Below are 24,248 nucleotides of genomic sequence, written 5' to 3' on the forward strand. Positions count from 1 at the left end.
AGTAGAAGAGCTGAGATGAAAACTCTGACCAGTTTACTATTCATTTATGAAAGTGCTCAGAACAGTTTTAAGTCTATACAATTAAAGGGCATTCTGGTCTTCAGGAGGTGGGTACAGTTTTGTTTCATTTCATGTTTGTTACTAAACATTCGAGAACAAAGGAAAGATCTGCAAGTAGGATACTGGGAAGCATTTAAGCAGAATTAAGAGTACTTCAACAATGAGTCACATTAGTAAATTCCAGGTAAGGATTGTTTATGGAACTAGTAAGTGAATATTGTCTCAACTGTTCTGCTCACTATACTTATACATGCAACTAAAGCACAGACACAAAGACCAAAAGCTCAGAGACAAAATGAAATAAATCCTCCTAACACTTTTTTTTTTAAGTTCATGTTCCACAACAGCAAGAAAAAAGGTTTTATTGTCTTAGATTAGATTTGACTGATTTTAATATAAGGATTATTTTCCAATATTTCTACACTTGTAAGATAATTCTACAAATAGCTGAATTTCCACTTGCTTTTGCTTTTCAAAATTTTTAAAATGTTTAAAGGATGCAAATTCCTTTGATATTGTTATGGTAGGAGGCCAGAAATTTGACATAAGACATGCGCCAAAAATTAACTTTTCAGAAGCTATTCCAGACCATCTGGAGAAGATGCATTTCAAGTACAAAATAATTAATACCACCTTCACTAAAACATTAACCACACAGTAGTCTGGCCTTCCCTTCATGTAATTAAAAGCTTAGAAAGTATCAGACTACTCAGAAGAGATTATGAATCACTCACAACAAAATATTCAGTTTAGGTAGTTTTCTTTCCCTTAACATACAGCAGTGCCGTCTTCCTCCAAATTGCTGATTAGAGCTTTAAGTGTACTTTATCTGCAGCCCAAGAGCCCACTTTCAGCAAGAGCTAAAATGAAACTCCTGACCTTATCCAAAGTGGGATTGTATCCAAATCAAGCAATGCCTTCATGGTTCTTAACATGGGCTGAAAGTACAGGTGGAAGCAATAAGTAACTTCAACAGACAGAAAAATTCCTTCTTATCTCATGCATTGTCACAAATGATTTATGGATTGGAAATAAAATCTGTACCTGAATTCAACAATAGATAAAAATTGGGTGAATGAAGAAGGTATGTCCAACTACTTGTACAATCTTAAAGGTAATGGTAGTACACGACACTGTTCCTGTCAGAAACATTAGTTTCAAAGTATGTTTCACATACACAAGGTTATCGTATTGCCACAATATGTTGTGATCCAGAAACTCATCATAAAATATAAATGAAGAGCTCACAGAAATCCACTAAAGCAGCACATAACTTGACAGTATCTCAACAGTAACAAGTTTTCTGTATTAAAGTGAGGCAGTCCTCCACCTCCATCCTTAGTACACACAGCTTTTAAATTGCTAAGTTGTTCAAAATGTTTGACCGCATTTCTGAAAGAAGCTGTCTACCTTTATAATTACAAAAAAAAAATCTCATTTTTATTTATTATGACCTTATTGTTAATTGACCTAAAAAAAAATATCACAGCAACCACGAACTCTGGAAACAATTAATAGCCTCAAAAATAACTCAGTATTTAGTTTTTAAATATTTAATAGCGTATCATGAATGTAATGCAGATCTCAGCAAAATAAGATTTTGTTTTTAAAAAATAGCAATGGTCTTTTAAAGTTGCTTTCTGATGTTTACGTTCTTTTACTCTGATCTAGGAAATCTGAAAAACACCAGAAGTCTATCAGTTATTTTAAGTTCAAATGATATAAACTGCTGCTTGAAGACATCTATTTAGATGTGCCATAATAACTAGTCAGCATCAATGCTACAGTCTCCTCACAGTACTGAATACTTCACTAATACATATAATAGAGAGGGATTAAAAAAGCTCCAAGACCAGAACAGACTCCTAACAGCAGTTATCTAGCAACCTGATGTGTTAATCTTGTTAAAGAGCTGATAGATAGACAGTTAACCTCTCACAACATCTTACAACATAACCACTTGCAAACAGAAGTTTACAGTTCTTTAGCTCCAACTCTGCTTGGAATTTGACACCTAAATCAAAATTATGCCTTTTAGCTTAGATAAATAATGGAAACACAGCAAGGTCCTGAATTTGCAGCAGAACTGTGCTTGATACCATCAGAATAGCCAGTAGATCAGGAGTCTAAAACCATACTAAGCTTCAGAATAGTCTTTGCTATTTACCAGTTCCCTTTGCAGACTGAACTGAAACTTCCTATCAACTTTCAAATTACTCCATACAATCTCAGTCATCTGATATGTACATTCACAATTCATTCTTAAGAAAGATCTTAAAAGAAATCAGGTAGAAATATTGGTTCCTCATTACAACACAGCTACACTAGAATTGCTCATTCCACAAATAAAAATTCTTAAAGTTTTCTTTAAAGCTCCATAATAAGGTAACCATAAACACTATTAAAAATGCCTAGTACTATAAATGACAGCAGCCATCCCAATCCTGTTTCTGACTTCAAAGACAGAAGATTAAGCAACAAACTATGCAGGTTTCCGCCATCTATAAATAATCTAATAGGATCTCTGAAGACCATTATAAAAGAGGTCACAATCTATGAAACATATCAACTTCGAACCAACCCCATCATCTTCTTTTCTTCCCCAAACAACAAAATGTTTTCTTAAAGACTTATCCATAGAACAGAATATGAGCAAACATCAATAAATTTCAGTGAGAACAACAAATTCTTTTTGTGTATCTGCAGTGTTCAGTAACATGGGAAAAGGAGAAAAAGACAAACTCTGCCTTGGTTTTCAATCATCTTCTGGGCTGCAGTCTTTTTGTTAGCTAAGCACATAAACTATACCTTACTTCTCACATTTAGTTAATTTCAGATGTTAACCACTCAGTGCCTACATTTCCTTGTTCGGAAGCAAGTTGTGAGAAAAGTGTTTCTCTCTTAACTGGACCTCTCACTTGTTTCTTTGGAACATTTGAAAATGTTTGCACAGGCTAGTTTGCTCTTACACTGTAATGTAAGTTTGCTCTTGACTGTAGCCCTACTCTCCTAATGAAAAAGGTAACATGCTCAGTGTTGCTACCAAAAAAAATGAAAAAGACAAAACCATTACCACAGTGGTTAGCTCCTTAGATTCATTTGTTTACACCATTTTCATTTGCCTACTTTTTCCTTCTGCTCTATCAAACACGCTACTTCTTTTTACTCTGAATTGCAGCAATAACCTGTCCTTCCATGATATCTTCTTTTTCATTTACCAAGATTGGTCCTTATACAATGGCAGCATTTATTGAGCTATTGAAAAAAATGAACAAACAAAATCACTTGCACAATTTCTCTTGTGTTTCTACACATATGCTGGGGAAAAAAATCCCAGAAATTTCCACTGAGCTACCAGCATTCTCCTTTGTCACCAAAACAACAATACAACATAAAATTCCCAAGGAAGAGGTTGAGCTGATCAGCTTTTCCCCTCTGTCACCCCTTGCTCAACTTATCTCTTTTCTTACAACAGAAAACATTCACAAAAACAGGCAACATTCTGCAATCTGTTTACACAGCGCCCAGCAAATCAGACAGTGCTCTGCCCTTAATGCTTTTGGGGCCAAATAATACAACAAATGTTTCAACAGTCAAATCTAATGATAAGATGAAAGTCTTTTAAAACCACTTGTTTCCAGCTGGTCATCCCGAACTTAGGAATCAGGCACTTTTCATGTGGTAGTTCTCAGACCTGTTACCTTTTTCTTGGGTGACTCCTTGGTTGCAGGGCACAGCTCCATTCATTCCGTTACAATTTGGGATCCAAACAGATTTTGCTGCCCTCCTGTGGCCAGTGATGTCTACAAGTCACACACACACAGCTCAAACAGCACACATTTTTGTCTTGAAAGACTAATTTGCACAGATCAGTGCTAGGCATTAACGAAAGTAAGAGTCAAAAATGATGTTGCAGAGGTAAAGATCTCCCGATACGTTCACTTGAAAGGACTGTTTAAGGCTTTGTAGCAGAAATACATCAGTCATGCTCACTTAACAGCTAGACTGATAAACTTCAAACTCAGCTGTCCCTCAGCTATCATGTGTAGCAAATAATGTAAACGAGCTATAAAGAACACTGCAAAAAAGGAGAGAAAAAAGTAGCTTTAAACTCTTGTCAATTATGCTTCATAGCTATGCTAATCTATAAAGTCTGAATCCTAATATTCTCACGTATAGCAAGTGGATGACACAGGAAGGACACAAGCTGTACAGTGGTTTCACACTAATACAGATGTAGTGGGATACAAGTCTAAGGAAAAAACTTACAGAACAATCTTCAAGAAAAAACAGTGAAGACGTTCTACAGCAAGGAACACCAAGATAACTGAAATATCTCATTTGAAGACCATGCTGATACTACAAGAGACCAGTTCAAGACATACAGCAATTCTAGAAAATACTAATTATGAAGGCTAATGTCATCAGCAATTTATCCAATAGCTTATTCAGAACATTTGGAGATAGAGAAAGGGATCAACTCTCCCTCATCCTAGATCTTTGTCACTACTATAAGTAGGCTAACGCATATGGATTTTATTACTACAAAATTTGATTAAAATATTTGGAGAGTTAAAATATTTCAAAAAGGAAAATATGATCTCCAAAGAAGTAATGGCAATCTGTACTTATGTTGAATTTTTACTTATGCAGAAACAGGACAGAATTTCTTTATTTGTATACCGGGGTTTTAAATATCCAAAGTTGTTTGTTGTTTGTTCATATTCCAAAGTGGGCCAATATTACAAAAGTATTCTCAAAACCAGGAACATAGAGATTTAGCACAGGACAAGATGAAAAATGAATGTGCTGCAAGTCTGAACGCTTCATGCTCTGTACGAAAGCTCACGTGTATCAGTACAAAGCAAAACTCCTCAAACTGACAAGTAGTTATTACTCAAAATGGCAGAAAGGTCTATTCTAAACTGGTAGAACCAAGCAAGAGGGGGAAAAAAAATAAGAACATGAACAACAACTATCACCATCACATTGTTCTATCTGTTTATAGTTTTGCTGAAGTTCTGAAATAGGAAAGTTGTGGGTTTTTTTTTTTTTTAATAACTATTTATCCAGCTGCCATGAGGACCTCGTGAGTATCAGCAGTGCATGAATGGTCTCTATTTATGCAGTTCTCAAAGTCCTTTGTATTGGATGGCATGTATGGAATCAATCCTGTTACGAACAGGACTCAAAAAAAAAAAAAAAACCAACCCCAAATCACCAAACAGTTAATGCAAGCATTTTCCAGATAAAGAGGAGGAAGCAGTGTGCCACCACTGTCTTATTCAGACATAGCATTACTGTGTACACAGCATAACTCCTAAGTACTCCTTATTGACCATTAAAAACAGTGAATTTCTATATAATCTGGCTTCCCAAAAAGCATCCCCTGTAGATGATTTTGAGACATGTTTACAAGAGAATGTCTTTTTGGATCACATTAATCATGTGATGTCCTAGATTTTTTATCTTTAAGGTCCCCTCCAGCCTAAGCCATTCTATGATTCTGTGATATTGCCATGGACAAATTAAATGGTTTGGTAGCACAGGTAACTTACAGATTCCAGTTACATACAAATATACTGATTTTTAGATTAAAAAAATAATAATTTAATTCAAACTCCCATCAAAACTGGATTCAGGTCAACTATGCAATGCTACATCCTAGAGCAGTCAAAAAGTGTTCAAAAAAGCCACAAGAAATCTAAAGTTTTGAAGGAACACTGTTTTGAAGACAAGCCACGCAGAAGAACAAAATTGCAGTAATAAGTTTCCTTTTCATACACTTACAACCTCAAATGTTGCTCATATTCAAGCCAACATCTCTTTGCTATTGGAAATTATTCATTTCTCAACTATTTTTTAAGAATATGAGGCAACATGGCTCCACCACCATCTCAGGTTTTCCAAATCTTGAATTGCAAAATGCAGTGTAATCATAAATGTAGTTTAAGCTTTTAAACAAGTGCAGCTGAACTATAGCTGTAAGAAGAGGTTAATGAGAATCAGCTTCAGCTGAGGTTCACTTGGATTGTTACCCATGTGGCTTGCAGGCAAAGAACTGTCTGATATGGAAAAATCAGATGAAGAAGGATGAGTTCCTGCTTCAGGATGCTTGAGATCCTGAAATAGGCTACAAAAGTATTAAAAAAATATACATCTTCAAAGTCTTTCAAAAAAAGTTCTGACGTGCTTGGAATGGAAATAGAAAAACTTTAAAGTGTTCCTTTTAATCTTTTTCTTTTATAGAATAAATGACTGCCTGGACCTCATTTTAGAAACACTGAGGTGTTTAACATTTAAAATAAAACAATTTGCATCTCTTGATTAGCAAGAACTTTAGTAAAATATCAGACTTCTTAAAACAGTTTTGACTTTTAAGCATCACATATTCACATCTCAGAAAGCATCTCCCAAAACTAAAATAGTCTGAAGTTAATACCAATATAAAAGGTGAAACAAAACAAAATAACCATGGCCTACCTTCACAAAATAATCCAAGAAATTTGGATATATTTAATCTTGCTAACAATTTCAAATCAAACAGCTGTGAATATAATAAAGCATTTATTCTACAAGTTAATGGTAGCAAGTTTTGTTAGCAATTACAAACAATTTTAATATAGACCCAATATCAAAAACTGAAATTGGCTAAAAGATAATTACATTATTTAATCCTGTTTTCCTTCAATTAAAAAGAATCAGCTGTCACTAAAACATCAGTATTCTCTAATAAAAGTGAAATTAGAGAACAATTATGGAGTAATTTAGTATAAGCATAAAAGCCAAAAAAACAACATTTTGCCCAGTATACATGGAATTCAGTGGGAAGCTGCCTTCTTCAATGATTGATGGATCAAATGGAGTACATCATCATAGCTCATTGATGTTTCCCCTTTCTTTTCATTAACACTACTTTTGTATATTATAAAGTCAAAAAAATATTTGAAGTTTTTTGTACTGAGTTACAAAGTCTCTGCATCTCACTGATGGAAAGGCCACAGCAAATTGCAGTATCTTCATATCAGTTCTGGAAAAAAAACTAACACCAATCATCCAGGACTGCTGTCAGGTATACCACTAACACTGCTGTATCAAATACCAACAGGTATACATGATCATATTGTCTTTCTAACCTCAAAATATACAAACTGATGAATTTCAAGAGTCTTACTGAACTGAAGAAACAGAGTACAAAGCCATTTATTACCTGATTAGCATTCAGATCCTGTCCAGAGGAAGAGCAAAATATTACTGGGTGGCATAAGGGGAGCTGGGGAGAGTTTGGGAGTTTGAGAAAACATTTTATAAAGCAACATCCTAGCAAATAGGTAAATTAATTTTACAGATAGGATGACATATACTTGCATATTTAGTCTTCAAAGACCAAAGGTGTTATCTCAAGTGTAGGCTAAAAATAGCTGACACCTTAACTCACAAGTTATGCACACTGAAAATTAAGATCAGAGATCGCACCAAACAATTATATGGGTCAAACCTAAAAAACTAGCATCACAAGGAAACTTGTTTTGGTGATGCTAATTTACTATTAGTCAAAACAGCTGCAGCTCCTAAGTCAGACTATTTTTTGTATCATTGATGGGGGGAAAGAAGGGAGAAGGAAGAGGAAGCATGTTATGTCTCACAGCAAGAAAATAAATTCATCTGCATATTTTGCTTCCTAAAACTTCCTAAAAGTCTAATGCAAATTTCATATAAAATGTCCTATAAAATTTGAGAACACTCTATTCTACTCTAATTAGAGGGAGAGTATGCAGAGTAGCAAGTTATTGACACAGTACTCAGTATTCGCAAAGCACTCACACCAAACAGTAAATGCTTTGAGAGTCCTTGAGAGCTTATCTCAGAGGACAAACCAACTGCTTGGGAAAAAAAAAAACAAAAAAAAAACATAAATGGCATCTCCAAGATCAATGGCTGTCCAGCTATAAAAAACATTTTGACATCCAAATCCCAGTAAATTTTCATTTAGCAGATTTATTATTGGCAATGAAGGAAATCACTCTTGTCTTTGTGAGATATATCTTAACAATTCCAGTGCAACAAAGTGTCAGCCAAGTATCTGTCATTCATTTTTCTTTCTTCCAGAAAAAGATTTGTATTACAGTAACCCTAAGTTGTGTTGGACAGTTGGGTTAAAAAAAAAAAAAAGAACAAAAACTAGTGTGCAAATAATTAGTACCATAAAGAAAATGCAAGCACTAGCTCTATGGAGCCATTATGGAACGTAAAGATTTTATTTCTAAAAGGAAGTGTGTCTCACTACCTTAGGATTTTATTTATGCTTTTGAGGAGGATGTGACTTTGACAAACTCTTCTGCAGACATACATCAAATCTGGGGCTTTGTCAGTGAACTATATAACAACAGCAGAAATTTCCATCTGTTTATATTCAGAATTCATTAAAAATTGGTTTAGAAAAGATTTTATTAAAACGTCTTGTCTTCATCCAGTCATAAATATTGTGATGTCAATTCTCAAATCAACATGCCAGAGTAACTCAGTTTCTTAACATTCCCTAATGGTTTGAGATAACTAGTTATCAAAAATTACATTCAAACCACTTCATTTATGTTTTTGCTACAGAAGAACAAAATCCTGACCCCTTAAAAAAAAAAAATTGGTCTAGCATTTTCTTCTGGAAAAAATAATAAAAAAAAAAATGATTGCTACTACGCTATCAGACAAAGAAAAGTGGCACTGTAAGAGCAGTTTCCTTCTCTTGTCACTGTTTTTTTTCTGTAACTCAGAAAAAGCTATTTCTTATATGGATATTCTGTACTCTATATGTACATAAATAACCAAGTTTGGCACTTACACTAAGATTTATATTCATACAACTATTAAAATATACCTGTTAATAAAAGCAGACCTCTCAAAGAAAAAGCACTGGATCAGATTCTTAGGTGACATAAATTATGTAAAAAAGACAACAAAGGCAATCTTTAATATACGATATACATGTTTTTCACAAGTTCAGTTTTGTTTTTTGGGGTTTTTTTTTCTCCTCCCAAAAAATAAACCACACTCACAGTGCCTTAACAATTATTTTGTGTCTTATATATTAAAGTAACATATCTCTTCTCAATAACCATTTCAGAGACAGTCTGAATATTGGACACTGGCCTCTTCAAATTCCGTCTCATTTTACAAACTGAGTAAGTATTCTAAAAATCTAATTATCTCCTTAAAAAGTCTAAAGCTTTGAATGCAAATATAGGAAACACTTTTAAAAGAAAAAATAGCATTACTACGAGCCTACAGACTGCAGATTAATACATGCTGTGCTCATACTCTGAGCATCTTCACGCCTCAGAAAGATGAGTCTAAATTTGTTCACAGGCAACCACCACCTTTTCAAGTGAACACCATCACAAGCACACTCTGTCAGTCTAAGCTTCATTTCAGAATGAAGTATCACAAATAAATAAAGTCTTTTTTTTTTTTTTTAAATACTTAACTTACTTGAACTCACAAGAGAAGAAGAAAGGAGACGTGACTGAGGGTCAGTTACACTATCTGGAAGACAAAGTGCTGAGAGGTTTTGGCTCCTTTATTTAATAGATGATATCAACATATTTCTGACCTCATTACAGATCTGAGAAATAAGCTTAGGAAAAGAAAAAGCCAATTAAAAAAGTACTGACCAAGTTTTTATGCAGTTAATTAAAACAGCCATCAGCATTTACAATATATTTTAAAATGAAAATATTTTGTTTTAAACTTCTTCCTGAAGTAAAAGTCTGTAAGAACTAAAATATCCATCCAGTATCATGATGTTATAATCTGAAGTAACAATTCACAATAAATAAAAATACTAAATGAAGTTAACTTTTTTCTAAATGATTACATCATAAATGCAATCATCAGTAATTATTTTCTGTAGCAAACAGCTGTGACAGCAAGGTGGTCTAATTAGTCTTACAGACAGGCTGAACAATTTAAGAATTTCCACATACTTCTATCAAGAAGTGCAAATATTTAATATCAGAGCAAAGAAATTACGTTATCTATGACATTAAATTACAATTTGCCAGCTAATCAAGTTAACTGTAAATAAAAACCAAGATGAGTTTTAAGTGAAACTTTCACTATTTTGTCTTCCATAAGTATTAGTAAGAACTTTATTTACCAACTACAGCAATAATCTGTTTGAAAGCTTCAATTACCCAAACCTGGTTTAAAACTCAGTCAGGTTCTGTCAGTGACTATTTTCTTAGCACATCATGTAGGACTTACTAATAAAATACAGATAACTAAATTCATGAAAATGATAAGGCCTTACTAGCAGAAGAATCAAGCAATAAAGAACAAGCCCCACATAGAACAACAGAGGTAACCACATGCACGTATCCAACTGAAAAGAGAAATCAATTCTATCAGGAAATTTCTTTTTGCCCTGTGTGACACTACAGGTCCCAGACAAAAGTACAACCATTTGGAGTTTCCCTAAATCACGGAATAGCATCAGCATAATTGCTGTCAGGATGGGAGGTATGAATTGGGGGGTGAAGTCTCCCTCTCCTGGCACCCTTGTTGAGCCAGCAAATATTCATTCCCCAAAATTGGGCTGCAGACTAATTTCAGATATTGATATTATCAGTAACCGTATCAAAAAACACAAAAAAAAAAAAAGAGAGAGCATATAAACACAAAAATCAGGGGTTGTTTTAACTCCAACCAATCAAACCAAGTATAAGAGATTACTTAAAAAATAAAATTTCCAAATGCACACATTGTTTTGCACGTTATGCAACTTATGGAAGAAAAGAGGTATGTTAACAGAAGTAGTAACTAAGATTTATAGCCAAAAATCTGAAATGGAAGCAAAAATGAGTATTCGTTATTGAATGCAGTCACTGGCATTTCAAGAAAACAACCCTCCCAAAGCTTTTTGTCAGACTATGAAGCTGTTTTAACATAAAAGGTAGATCCAACATATCCACATGAAGTCTAAACAAGCATGATTTAATATTGACAGATGCTCACAATACACGAGAGTTGTCAGGACTCTGCAAACAACACACAGATCCAAAATAGAGGAAATGAACTTCTAATTTTATTTTTACAGCCTCCACGTCGTAGGCAGGAATATGTGTTTGTATTCATAGATGTTTAAAGTGTGCATGTGTGGTATGAAAGGTATTCACTATTCACAACGCCAATGAAAACAATGAACATTGTGGTAATGCACTTTTTTCTCTGCAGAACTCTGTAGTGACTTGGTAGCAGAATGCTCTGCAATCCAGGAGAGAAAACCATCACTGCAGAGCAGGGGAACCTGCCACAAAAGGGAATACTGGTATGTAGCTTCCAAATTTTGCTAATGCAATCCATTTCCATCAAAATAAAATCTGCTGCTACTGCTTTGGGAGACCCAGTTTGTACATGGACACGCATGTTGATTACAGGAACATCACATGGTCAAAGATTACTGCCTTAAGTATGAAGAAATGTTCAGGAAACTCAGAAACAGTAGAGAAAAAGTGCAAAAACAAGGTCAAGTTTTTATTCACAGTTTGGTCATTGATTGTTGATGATTTGAGGGAAGTCACCTCACCACATCTTATAAACAGCCTGAAATTTAAAACAGACTTAAAACTGCTTGCCTATTTAACACAGCTTTTGAATACATTTCATGAAAAGTGACATCTTTTCCTATGATACAGTCAAGTAGCATCACTAAAAAATGCACTATGAATACATTAAAAATCCTTACCTTCTCCAGGATTGACTGCTGCTGGCAGGCTGGTCCAGTCTATGGTCCAGTCAGGGCATGGATGAGGAGAAAACTTTGCTTCAATACCCCTCTCCTATGTGGAAACGGAAAAAAAGGGGCCCAATCTTTTACCCACTGAGACTGGTAGTAAAATTCCCACCAGATTTAATAGCATCAGATCACACTGCATAGCTTTCAGCCCAAACGAAACTTACAGGCAGGTGACTCTACTGTTTATGGAGTTCAAACTACACACTTCTATCATTTTCACAAGGAAGTCCTGTCTGTTCTTTTTAGAAGAGGGTAGTAACCTCTACACAATAAAGTAAAATAAAATATGGAAAACTATGGAACACAATAAAGAACTTTCTTTAAGAAAACTTATTAGTGTCTCAGACATTCAAAGATCTATAGAAGTAACAACAACAGAAAAACAAAATACTAAAGCTAAACATACAATATCATTTGTATTTTTTTTATACATACCTTTAGAAGAGGAATATAAATATCATAAATAAAAGAGAAGACTACTTTAGTTGCTAAGGGTCATTTATAGGGCTTCCATAGCACATTTACTCAATCCCTGAACAACCAAATATTGTTAACTGAACGAAAAGACTAAAAACCCTTTTAAGTCAATGCACATCAGATAGAAGACAGACAAAATATATTAAATCGTTTAAGGCTATAGAAGACTTTGCTTCTGTGATTCTAATAAATTTCACCTGTTGCAAAATAAGTATAATTAAGATAAATTAAGATAACTAAGACAGCTGATTGAAAATCTTAAATTACCATTAACTTAGTCATCGTTGGCCTTGGACCACCTATAAATTGACTGTTTTCATGCTCTTCTTCAAAATCATCAGGAACTGGAAAGAAGTCTTCTAGGTGTTCCTCTGGAGCAGGTATCAACTCTGGAAGCTGGAGAAGCTGCATGTTGCATTTACCAGCTGCTTCCTTCACTCTAGGTACTTGCTGAACTCTTTGATACCAGCTGGAGATCAGAGGTAAGTTTACCAGATCTTTGCCTTGCTTTTTGCTGTAAACCTAGGAAAACAAAATGGAAAGGTAACTTGCTATTGTACACTTCTTCCTACAAGCAACATGGAAAAGACATAACCTGTGGGCAATGAGTATAGCTCCACGTTAAATCTCAACGTGTTTGCTTACTGCAAAAATCTAACTAGTTAGGAGCTCTGCTTGTGGGTAGAAATGCCATTTAAATGCTATCTGCAATTTCCATGTGACGAAAATATTTATGTGAACGACTTTAGTCATAACTTCAGTCAGTAATGCAAAAACATAAATAACACTGTTTATTATTTGTTATTTTCTAACATGGGAATAACTCATTTTAAATAATAATCACAAGACCTAGTAATTAGCAACAAATGCTGGACTTAAAGCAAAGGAAAAAAAAATAAAAACTGAAACCTTGAGTGTAAAACAAATAAAATCCTAAATATAAATATTATATATATACACCAAAAATCTGCATATACTCAAATCATATTTTTACAGGAAGACCACCTAGTTTTTTTAAAGTAATGCCTCTGATGAACTAAAGTAACTTCTGCCTGTGTTCCAATATGTTATAAAAGGCTATATGAAGGTCCTTACCTTATTGTAATTTCAATTTTTTTTTAATTCTCATAGTTTCCTACAGTGCAGCTGAAATGTGCAGTGAGATTGAAAATATTCTCTACGTACCTATTGCCAGGAGCTGGCTTTACCAAGTTTGTGTGCTATATGTTAAGTCAACAACTTCTGAAAGCTCAATATTTAAAAATTACATAGCAAAAAAAAATCTCATTAAAAAAGCAATAAGATAATATCTTACAAACGCAGAAATAGATACTGAATAAAATGTATTTAATTTTTGCTATTTAATTGCTCTAAAATAATGCAATTGTGCAATCACCCTGGAGGCATCCTTGATCTGCCTCACTGTTGTGAATTTGCTATGCTAGTTCTTCCCCTGTAACACTGAAATAGCAGTTTGAAATGCCTTTATTTTAAAGGGTGGGAAAGAAAAGCTTTAAAATGAAAGGGCCAGGAAAGACAAATATTTGTGGTTCCTCTGGTCCTGAGTTTGCTGCACCTATAAACAAAAAATCCTGCATGCATAGCTGTACACAATTAAACTGAGGTAAAATTACTTTACAGCAAGTTGGCAGACTGCTTAATGAGATTATATGGCTGTGTGTGCTAGTTTTTTCAAAACCTATCTTCCTGTGGAATTTGGATGGAACGTCTATATGTGAAGAGTAGAGTGTAGCTGTCATATACTAAGATTTCTAAAATGTTATTTGTTTAGATCTTTGCTGGATTACAGAAGCTATAACATAAACATAGATTAAGTAAAGTTATAGTTAGGCATTAAGAGTATTTGTATCCTGGCACATTGATTTTAAAAAAGTTCTTACTACAAAAAAAAGGAAAAAGTATCCTGTGCAATGATCTTCAGTTTGTAAAGTTTAGGAATGTAGAATGACATAGCTGCCAAGAGAAGCTGAAACGTTGATTTTTCTGGAATCGCCTACAAGTCGGACAAGAGCAAACCTATGCTTACATGTGTGTCTCTGTTTTATCCAAATATGGCTTTAATTTTAATTTTAACTGTGGGGTTCTGAAACCCCACAGGCTGAGAAGTATCCATCCTTGATAATACTCCAAACCTGATTCAACGTGGTTCTGGGCAACCTTCTCTAGGTGGTCCTGCTCTGAGTGGAGGGATGGACAAGATGATCTGCAGAGGCCCTTTCTAAGTCCAACAGCCTCTAATGCTGTGCATGCTTCAAGCAGAGAATGATAAACCTGCTTACGTGAAAAGACCATGCAATGCATAAGTGGTGTTTTTCCACACACCTATCTACTGTGTAGAAATACAAATTGTTAAAGAACGCATGACGAGTTTCAAGCAGCTTTCTTACATCCTGTGTTTATAATGTTCTTAGGGTAAAAATGTTATTAGTAATAGCTTAAGGTGTAAAAGGAGGATGAATTGTACTTTTAATATCTAGTTCAATATCCTGATATATTTATAAGGTATTGACAGAAAAATATTAACTAGTTAAGGAAAAAGTCCTTTTGGAAAGCAATTCTGAGAGGTGCTGTTGCACTTGATAATAAATATTCTAAATTGTATTTTGAAAAGTGAATAGCAGTTCCTCCCAGATGGAGATCTGAGCTTTTGATATTAATTTTAAACTATTAATTTTAAACATTTACAGCTAATAGAAAGTGTAACAAGGCTAACCTCAGAAAGATAACAAATGGAAAGGAGTAATGGGGAAAGAAAAGCTCTTCAACTTCATTATCTCACTTTTGGTAATTATAATTCCAGTCAAGTCAGCTAGGTTTCCTCATTGTATGGTATGTTCCTGATGTATATTCACTGAAGACTTCATTACTATTCACACCCTTATACAAAGTGGAATTGCAACTGTAAACTTTTTTTTAAAAATGTAATCCAGGCATAGGACAGCATACAGCAGTTTAGATGGAAAGGACCTTCAAAGATCAAATCCAACTGCCTGATCGCTTTAGGACTAAGCAAAAGTTAAAGCCTGTTTGTTATGAAGGGCATTATCCAAGTGCCTTTCACCCATTGACAGGCAAAAGGCACAAACCATCTAACTGGTCCAGTGTTTGACTGTACTCATGGTAAATGAGTTTCTCCTAATGTCCAGTCTGAACTTCCTCTGGTGTAACTCTGTGCTATTCCTGTGCATCCTAACCCCCTAGGTGGGTGGTCAACAGTAGACATTCATGACAATTTCCAGTTATACAAGTGACAAGAATCATGTTTATATAAATCAAACTCCACAACTTCTATCAACACTAGCAAGAGAACTGCTTTCAACTAATTGCCTACAAGATGGCTTCAGATGCATATCAATAAATTTGGATGTTAACTGTAAGAATCGAGGTGTTATTTCTTAGAAACTAAACCACTCAGAGATAAAATAACACTGTCCTAGAGCTCTTGTAACACAGACAGAAATGAAACTGAAGGCCAGTTTCGTATAGCTTATAAGGTGCTAGGACTCAATGCTCACCCAAGGAGAGCATACAGATACAGCTCAGGGCACATCTACATAAAGATTTCACTTGGACTGCTGAAATCAATTAAGCATCTCATCCAGGATTCTTCTCAAGCCTCAGTAAACCAAACATTACTATAAAAGAAAATATACTCATTTAGAAAAGGCTTTGCAAAAATAAAAACCGAAATATTTTGAATTCTTTAAATCTTTGTCTTACTGATTTTGTTTATGAAATACAGATGTTAATCCTCAGTTTTGTGATTTGTAAAATAGACAAAGTAGAGATGCATATGGGATACTGAAGCAGAGTTCAAGTCCCCTGCACTACCGAGCCTCTGTCCAGAGGTGAGGAAAAGGGTAGGGCAGAAGAAGAGAGATGGGGAATAATAAAATCATCAAATTTGATGGCTTCATTGGGTTCAAACCATGTTTTGTTAAATTTTCCTAGTTCAGATATTAAGTTATTTGCACAATAGAACTTGCTTATACACCTCCAGAATCTGCAATATGCTGATACTTACCAGATGAGTTCTAGCAGGAAAAAAAGCAAACAATCTTTCTCAGGCCCATATAAGTTTTGTACAAAGTGAGCTCCACTACCCAAGTGACTAAAGCTCTCACTATAAGTGTGAACTGAGCTTTTAACCTACCGTTAATCTAAAGGTACAAAGGAATGAACCTGTTACTTATTGCAATGCTTGTCTCAAACATTTTGAAGGTTTTGACATCTTTGTACAGGATGGGAGCACTCTTAAACTCTCATCACATTACAAGACCCAAAATAGTCTTACATAATGAAGCTTGGCATGTACCCAGTATCAATTTAGAGTGTCCGTATTATTTTGCTAATATGTGCTGCTTTTCTTCATTGTGCTGCAAAAAATTCTTGATACAAAGGAAAAAGACAAGGATGAAGACAACTGAAAACAGTCTACTGTTGTTTGATGCTGGGAACATGTCAGGTTGATTGCAAAGGAGAAGACGCAAAGGCATCTTTGAGTAGACCATGCTATCGGCATTTCTAAAATGTTTGTGCAATCTGATATTGGAAATATAAATTGCTTTTAAGTATGAAAAAATAAAAAGCTTCCTAAAAGAAAATGTGAACTTTCTTCAGGATGTTACTTGATCATAAAGGCAACATAAGATTGTATTATGGAAAAAAAAAAATTGAACAACTTTTCTCACTGGATTGCAAGTAGGACAATAACTTCTCAGTTACAAACTCCACTCCAAGACCTTATACAGTGTAATGTTTTCCAGGGAAATTTCTTCTTATGCTGTAATAAACAAAGGACCTTCCACAAACTGTGGAAAACAGTTTAGCAGCAAAAATGACAAAACTAGAGATTACTGAGGTTTGAGGGGCTGAAGCATAAGCTACAGAAGCTGGCTTCCTGGACATAACACCTCCCTTCTGAGCTTGGTCACAGTGATCAGACCTTGCTTGGAGAAGGAGAACACAAAGTTTATTAAGAAACGACCTAACAAAATCACCACAGTACTGCACAAACAAATAAAAAGTTTGCTGATATGAAGATATGATACTGTCTACACATCCATCTTTCATCTACTTGTGTAAAGAAACTGGCTTACATCACGAGAGGGCTTGGTAATAAAAACATCCATTTGAGACAGAATAAAACAGGGTTGCCTACACTGGAATGTTTTGTCCCCAGTGAAGGAATTATTTCTAGAACCAGAAGAAAACAAGAGCAGAGACTAAGGATATTAACGTACTATGCAAAGAAATGAGTAAATCAGAAATCCTCCCACACTATATTTTAAAAGGAAATGTTTGTAAATAACAAAAAAAAATCCTCACAAAAAAAGCTCAAGAAACTATATGCTAGTCACATAATTTTTTTTAAACAATACTCAAGTATCTCTTTAGCTCTGATACAGCAAGGAAACTCGAACGTTTACATCTCTGAAAAGCCACTATAGTCTCTAAATCTCTTTCTTTTCATCTCCTCCCTAAAGGAGCATTTTATGTAAAGACAAAGTAACAAAGTTTCAAGCCTTAGGTGAAAAGAATTGCAATTCAAATCATCCTGATACAGTAATAGAACAACAAAATGCCAAATAAGACATTTTGTCTAATGCTCTCCCAGTGCACTGTATCCAAAACTGAAAGAGGTTCACATTTACCTACTTTTGTTTTATGCACATTGTAATGTACTACAAGTGTCTATTTTAAATATTTTCATGCAGGAATTTTCTGGCAAAAGTATTTCCTGCCAAAGTATTTCAGTATTACATTTGAGTAGTCAAGAATGTTTACTAAGTACTACTTGAAATTAATGTTGTAGATCTCACCAAGCCCTGGTATTTGATTGTACAAAAATAAAAACAAAGGCAAGTTGTCTGTTTCAGGTTATGCTCACATTGCAAATGCTGCAACATATTTTAAATGAACACATTTTACTATTTTCCAGCTCTTACAAATGCCCATCTACATTGCTTAATATTTGAAGAATTTGATGTCTTACCAGGAACTGATGGACGCATGGTAAAAGCACTATATCTGCCAAGGTAAAATAAAGCCCCTCTGCAAAAACGTGGTCTAAAGGTGGAAGGTCAGACGTTTTTGTTCTCCTGACGAGAGGGGCTTCTCTGTTGACTGCACGTGATACCTCTTGGACATGTAGCTTAGAGAAAGCTACACTCAGTTCCAAACTTGGAAGTGGGTGTTCATGCACCTCCACTGTTTTCCCTTTCTCTGTTGCTTCTCTCTCAAGCAGAGAAGCTGCAGCCTTGGCACTTGCCTTCTGTTGTTGAAGCTTTCTCCTTCGAATTTTGTCATCGTTATGCACTCGGACAGGCTCTCCAAGTTTTCTTTCAAGCTGTAAAATGTCAGCAGGAATAGTCTGACTGTGCTCAGGAGATGCCGTCAAAAATCCTTCAACAGCCAGAGGTATGCTGATCTCACAGAGTCTGGTCCACTGGCTAACCTGTCAAATAAATTTATCTAATAAATACAACAAGAAACAAAATCCTAGCTACCTTTTGTCTACTTTAAACAAGGAAACTTCAGCCAAAGTTAGCAACTCTGGCTTCAATTATATCCTTTGATAATCTTAGGAGCCCAAATATTCTGTATTACTTCTGTGACAGCTGAGTTAAGAAGCAAAATGTTATATATATATCAGGATGAAGTGTTATCCAATACAGTATGTTTTTACTTCCCTTTATTGGCATAAGATGAGGCTGGCTGTGTAACCCACGAGAAGCATCTAGTTTACAGAAATGCTTTGAATTAGTTCTCTTATTTTTTTCTTAGTATGCAACATCAAGAAACTGTAGTGTGACCAAACAATAACTTTAAATATTTTTTTCATGTTATTCTTGTTCTCTATTATTTACTTTAGGCTGCGATATCAAATCAATTGCAGTCTTCCCAAAGAATGCTACTGAATTCACAGATACAGTCAGCACAGCATGCCAGTACTGTACATTAAACTCAGTATTCAATAACCTTTTTATTTATTTTTAAATAATAGTTGTCAAAATCTTTAGTTTGCTTTTTCTAGCTTTTCCCAAATATCGTGCATTTAAATCGAATTTCCCTTATTCTCCGAGGGAACACACTATTGACAAAGGTGCACACTGTAAAAGCTGTAATTACTATCATTCAGAATTAGTTAATAAAAATACATTATATTAGTTTACCAAGAAACATCTTCCAGGGATAATTTCATTTCTTTGGACAACCATTTACAATGCCCAAATTGTTCCAGTAAAACTTCATTTGGTCTTCAGTTAAAGACCTCTGCTACATAGGAATTCACTTTTACTGGTTTCCTGGCAGACCAGTTACCTTTTATACCTTTAAGTAGCTAACTATCACAACATATATTTCAAGTTCTGAATAATCTCAAGGCAAGTAATTCATTATCTATATGGATTGATTGAAGATAAGCTTATATACATGCAATGTCCCTTCATAAATCAGTATCAGAAAGGGGATGAAGATAGGCAATAGTCAGCTGTGATATAATCTGAAATATGGTTATTCATAAGGTGTGAAATAAGCATAAGAAGGCAAATATAGCAGTGACTATTGTGAACAGGATTACATTTGTAGGGCTGTGACAAAGGTCACGTCCTGTGCAAAACTTTGAAAAGTGCTTTACTAGTTTAAATTCTTAAATGCCTTAATATGCATTAATATTGATAATAACATGTGAGTACATTCAAAAATTCTATCACCATCTTTGCAAGGCTACAACTTGATTCTTGTATTCTCCACAAAGCCAGCAGTGTCCCTCACTTATTTCTCATCAGATTTCACATTCGTCAGATAAAATTCATCATGTGCAAAGTATGCAGGATTAGCTCCTAATGACATGCTCGAAGATCTTGTATTTGCTGCAACGGCCACATCTATGACTTCACATAAAAACATTCCACCTTTAGATATTTGATTTCATCAGATAAAGAAAGTAGCATTCTGTGAAAAATTATCATTAAATTAGGTATTTTTTAATTAACTTAAAACTGGAACAGACACAGTACTAACCCACTGAGACTATACTGCCAAAATGAAGCAAATATCTGACCCAGTTTTTAATTGTTAGGTACTTTTTGTGCTGCTGAAGTTATACCCTCAAAAAGAACAGTTTTTGCCTTATGATAAAATACAGACATTTCTTCATACAGTAAATATCAAGAGTTTACATAAGAGTATTCCATTCTTATTTAAAATCCTGTTAATATAACTAAGAGAAAGAGATGCACTCACTTCTGCACAGGCTTTTAAGCAGGTCTTCTTAAAGCCTAGGAGTTCCAAAACATTCTTTTTGGATGGATCTGCCTCAAATGTTTTCTGTACTATATGCCTTAAGACCACAGAAAGCCCAGCTCGACAGAACTTGCCATCTTTCGTGACAACAGCAGGTAAACAGCAGCTCTGCACGACCATAGGAAGCTGACACTTGGGGATTAAATGGACCTCAAGATCTCCAAGAAGGTTTTTTGTCACAAACGGATCATTTGCATTTTCATTAGTCGGCACTAAGAAAATTTTGAATGATTTGCAGTCACAGTAGGACAGCAAGAAGAGTGAAATAGACGTATGAAGAGGAAAGATACTATCTTGACACTGATGAGAAAAACCCAAATACAAATGTTCTTCAGGGATGCTGTCTTTCATCTTCCTCCTGAGCTGAAGTTCCTGAAATAGAAATTAGAACACAACAGTCATGAAAGAATACAGAATTGAGAACAAAACAGAGGGTTTGAAACAGCGGTTGTACCATTATCTGCTAAAACTGATTGTAAAATAAGATACTATTAAAGACATCCTGCCTGAGCAAGTAGGCTGTGGGACTTTGAGAGGAAAATGTTTCACATATAGCCTGTCACTTCACATACACATTGTTGACAAGGAATTGATTTCTGACACTAAGAAAAACATATAAAAAGAAGAAAAGATTTTATTTTAAACTTTGAAGGTTTAGACGCTTTGTAACAAAGCTCGTTTTTAAATCAGTAACCTCCCATAAACATACATTTATCATACAATATTAAAAAAACATGTTCCTGAGCACCTAAAACAGTTTTATCATGCATACATTTGCTTCTCTTTAAAGCACATACATACACAGAGACACTGTTTTAAAGTGAAATACAAGAGTGACGTAGGTGAAATTAATGTCATTATATTAAAATTTTAAATTATTTTTCCTTATACTTTGTTGAAAGTCTATTTTTTTTTATTAAGCCATTCCATACTAGTGTAATATAAAACAATAATGCAATAGTTTTTCTGTGCCACCACCACATAACATTCTCTGTTAACTTAAAAATCACAATTCCTACTGAAAAGCATAGGGCACTAGATGGCAGTCTTAAAAAAATCATATAGAACAAAGCTTCATTATAATACGAAGAACTCTGAATGCTGCTCAGAAACGCAGCATGGTTATTTACATATAGTTTATACGCATATATGTAGAGCACAAGTGACACTGGGACAAAATCTTTCAAATAACTATCTAATAACATCTCTATACAGTTACAGGGACATGATAGCAATACACAACAAAAAGTTCTGACATTTCATATATGGAGATGTACATCAAATGTACTATTTTATATCATCTATCTCAGACAGACCAATTGCTCAAAGACAGGCAGTGGAAAAATAAAATCAAGCCCACCTGGCATTAAATAAGAATCACAATGACTGTTATACAGAAATATTTTTCAACTTTTCTGTTACATGGCTGTCTCAAAACAAGAGTGCCTACCCATAAAAATCCTCTTGCTTTTCTTTAATTAACACAGCTTGCACTCGAAGAATAATAAAGTACACGAAAGTACATAAAATACTTTCCTAAAGGCTATTTTGCTTGGATAAACATACAAATCAAGATGGATACAATACCATAACTACAACTGTGGAGAAAACAGTTCAGTGAAAGTAATTGAGGAGAAGATGAGAGAAAAGTTAGTTTATCTGTTACATCCATATATATAACCACTTAATCTCAAATCCTTTCCTACAGAACTTCTAGAAAGATGCAAAAATAGAGGTACAACTGATCAGCCTACTGATTAAAGATGCTCAGCTTTGAAAACTGGTAGATGAATGGGTTAACACTGTCAGTGTGAATCTTACTCCAATCCACTGAACAAAATGACTTCTTCCCAGTAGTGATGAGTAATAGATAGAAACTGTCAGTCTGTCCCAGGGACAGCAACTGATTGGAAATAATGACTTGTTGGTTATTGGTCTGCTCTGTACTCAACCCCGTATATGCCACAGCTGACACCATCCTATTAATCCATCTGTCTCCTTGGTCTTCAAAATTTAGCCAGACAAATTCAACCATTCTTATCCTCAGCTACAAACTATTAAATCCAGAAGCCACACAAAGCACATATGCCAACACTGCTGAATCTCCCTGAAGCAGGATAAATGCATACTCCAGTCTCTTGACAGCCTTATGACAATGTCAGAGAAGGGAAATATGCATGTACCCCACTTACCCTAACCCATAATGTTATATACTTGTATTGAGACTGTCTCCTTTGTAGTCGCTAAGGAACTTGCATCTAAATTCCAGAAAAGTCTTAACAAACACTTTAAACTGAACATCTTTTTTTTTTTAAAGCTTTATCCATGGATGTTATGAGGGTTAAGATTTACTTGTCACTTTGTTCAGATTTGCTCTTCCCTCTACTTCTAACACTCACATTTAACTCTTCACTGCATTTTATCCACTTGAAAGTAGCAGCTTTTGAACATTACAGTGCTGAAGCACTGAGGATTGTACTTATCTAGGGAGGGAGAGTACTCCCTCTCAAAACAAGATAGGAATGTATAATGATTATACACTGCTTGCACTGACTCAAATTCTCCTGTCTGCACCTGGAAGAGGTGTGAAGATGAGAAATAGGGAAGCAACAGCAAAAAGCGCTACCTTTGGCAACTTTCTATTCTGTTTCAGCACGAGGTTTCCTGAAATAGATGGTAAAGTGATCCTCACCAATGTAATGAATACTTTGTTCTTATTCTATCATCATCACAGTCAAATCCTACCTATTCACCAACTTAAATGTACAGAAGAGCCACAGACATTTCACTCATACTATTAAACACAGAGAATCACTCAAATTATTTTGTCATATTACTGTGTTTCTTTTTCTAACTTCTCAGAAAGAAATGCAAGGTTTTTTTTTCCTATGTAGTCTGTAGTATACCATGGGCATTTTATCATTTGCTCTATTTCCAAACTTGCAGCTGGACTCACAAGCATTTTATCAGCCTGTTTTTTTTTCCTTCCACTTTTCCAGATCTGTCCTAAGCATAAATGACAATAGCCACACTCTTCTACCATCTATCTGTTCCTTAAAGCCCTAACTTCCTGCTTTTTCTCCAACTACACTACATCCATTCTTTCACATAAGAGATTTCAGATGGCCAAAAAGTAGCAATGAAGTTAACTTTGTTCACAGCTATGTAATTTCAAAAGCCAAATGACAATCTGAATAAGTCAAGTCTAGACTCGGTTTCATTGCAACCATGGAGCTTCAATGCATGGGGTAAACACAGAAGAAATATTAATCTTTTAGGAGCATTTTATTACACTGTGGATAATAAAATGGCCTGAGCTCAATAGGTACAGAAATATTTTGCGAGTCATCTTTCACCATTTTCTTCAGAAATTCATACTGAAAGTTCTTTTATTTCTCACAAAGCGATTAAACAGGCAGCATAATTTCTGAACTGTCACACAGCCTATGCAGCTGCCAAAAAACAGACCTTGCTTGTTGAAATAGAAATTTTTTTTATTCATCTTTGAAATTAGAAGATTTAGACTAATTGAGAAATTTCTCTTGGTCTTACTAGACATCACAAACATCCTTATCACACACACACACACACA

General features: G+C 34.8%; 1 protein-coding gene across 3 annotated transcripts; it reads right to left on the bottom strand.

Moving 5' to 3' along the window:
- Window positions 1-9,582: 9,582 nt before the first annotated feature.
- Window positions 9,583-24,212, bottom strand: LOC104910653 (glutathione S-transferase C-terminal domain-containing protein-like). 3 transcript variants are annotated; one of them, XM_019614675.2, is made up of 5 exons: window positions 20,597-24,212; window positions 18,621-18,806; window positions 12,596-12,850; window positions 11,801-11,894; window positions 9,583-9,691 (listed from the first exon to the last, which is right to left on the bottom strand). In XM_019614675.2, exons 1-5 carry the CDS (start codon window positions 21,005-21,007, stop codon window positions 9,672-9,674), a joined length of 966 nt encoding a protein of 321 aa, XP_019470220.1. In that variant the 5' UTR covers window positions 21,008-24,212; the 3' UTR covers window positions 9,583-9,671. The 3 variants fall into 3 exon arrangements, with proteins under 3 accessions (XP_019470220.1, XP_010708098.1, XP_010708097.1); XM_010709796.3 differs by having other exon boundaries at window positions 9,587-9,691; window positions 18,345-18,806; window positions 20,597-24,211; XM_010709795.3 differs by lacking the exon at window positions 9,583-9,691 and adding an exon at window positions 11,150-11,362 and having other exon boundaries at window positions 18,345-18,806; window positions 20,597-24,211.
- Window positions 24,213-24,248: the final 36 nt, after the last annotated feature.

This window comes from Meleagris gallopavo, chromosome 4, assembly GCF_000146605.3.
Source record: "Meleagris gallopavo isolate NT-WF06-2002-E0010 breed Aviagen turkey brand Nicholas breeding stock chromosome 4, Turkey_5.1, whole genome shotgun sequence".
Lineage (NCBI taxonomy): Eukaryota > Metazoa > Chordata > Aves > Galliformes > Phasianidae > Meleagris > Meleagris gallopavo.

What these genes read in the sequence shown, in the direction of transcription:
- LOC104910653 (XM_010709796.3), bottom strand. Translation starts at nt 21,007, where the DNA reads ATGAAAGACAGCATCCCTGAAGAACATTTGTATTTGGGTTTTTCTCAT. An exon ending in GCTTAAAAGCCTGTGCAGAA is followed by an intron (nt 18,807 to 20,596) that starts GTGAGTGCATCT and finishes TTTATTTGACAG; the next exon opens with GTTAGCCAGTGGACCAGACT. An exon ending in CATGCGTCCATCAGTTCCTG is followed by an intron (nt 12,851 to 18,344) that starts GTAAGACATCAA and finishes TTGTTTTCCTAG; the next exon opens with GTTTACAGCAAAAAGCAAGG.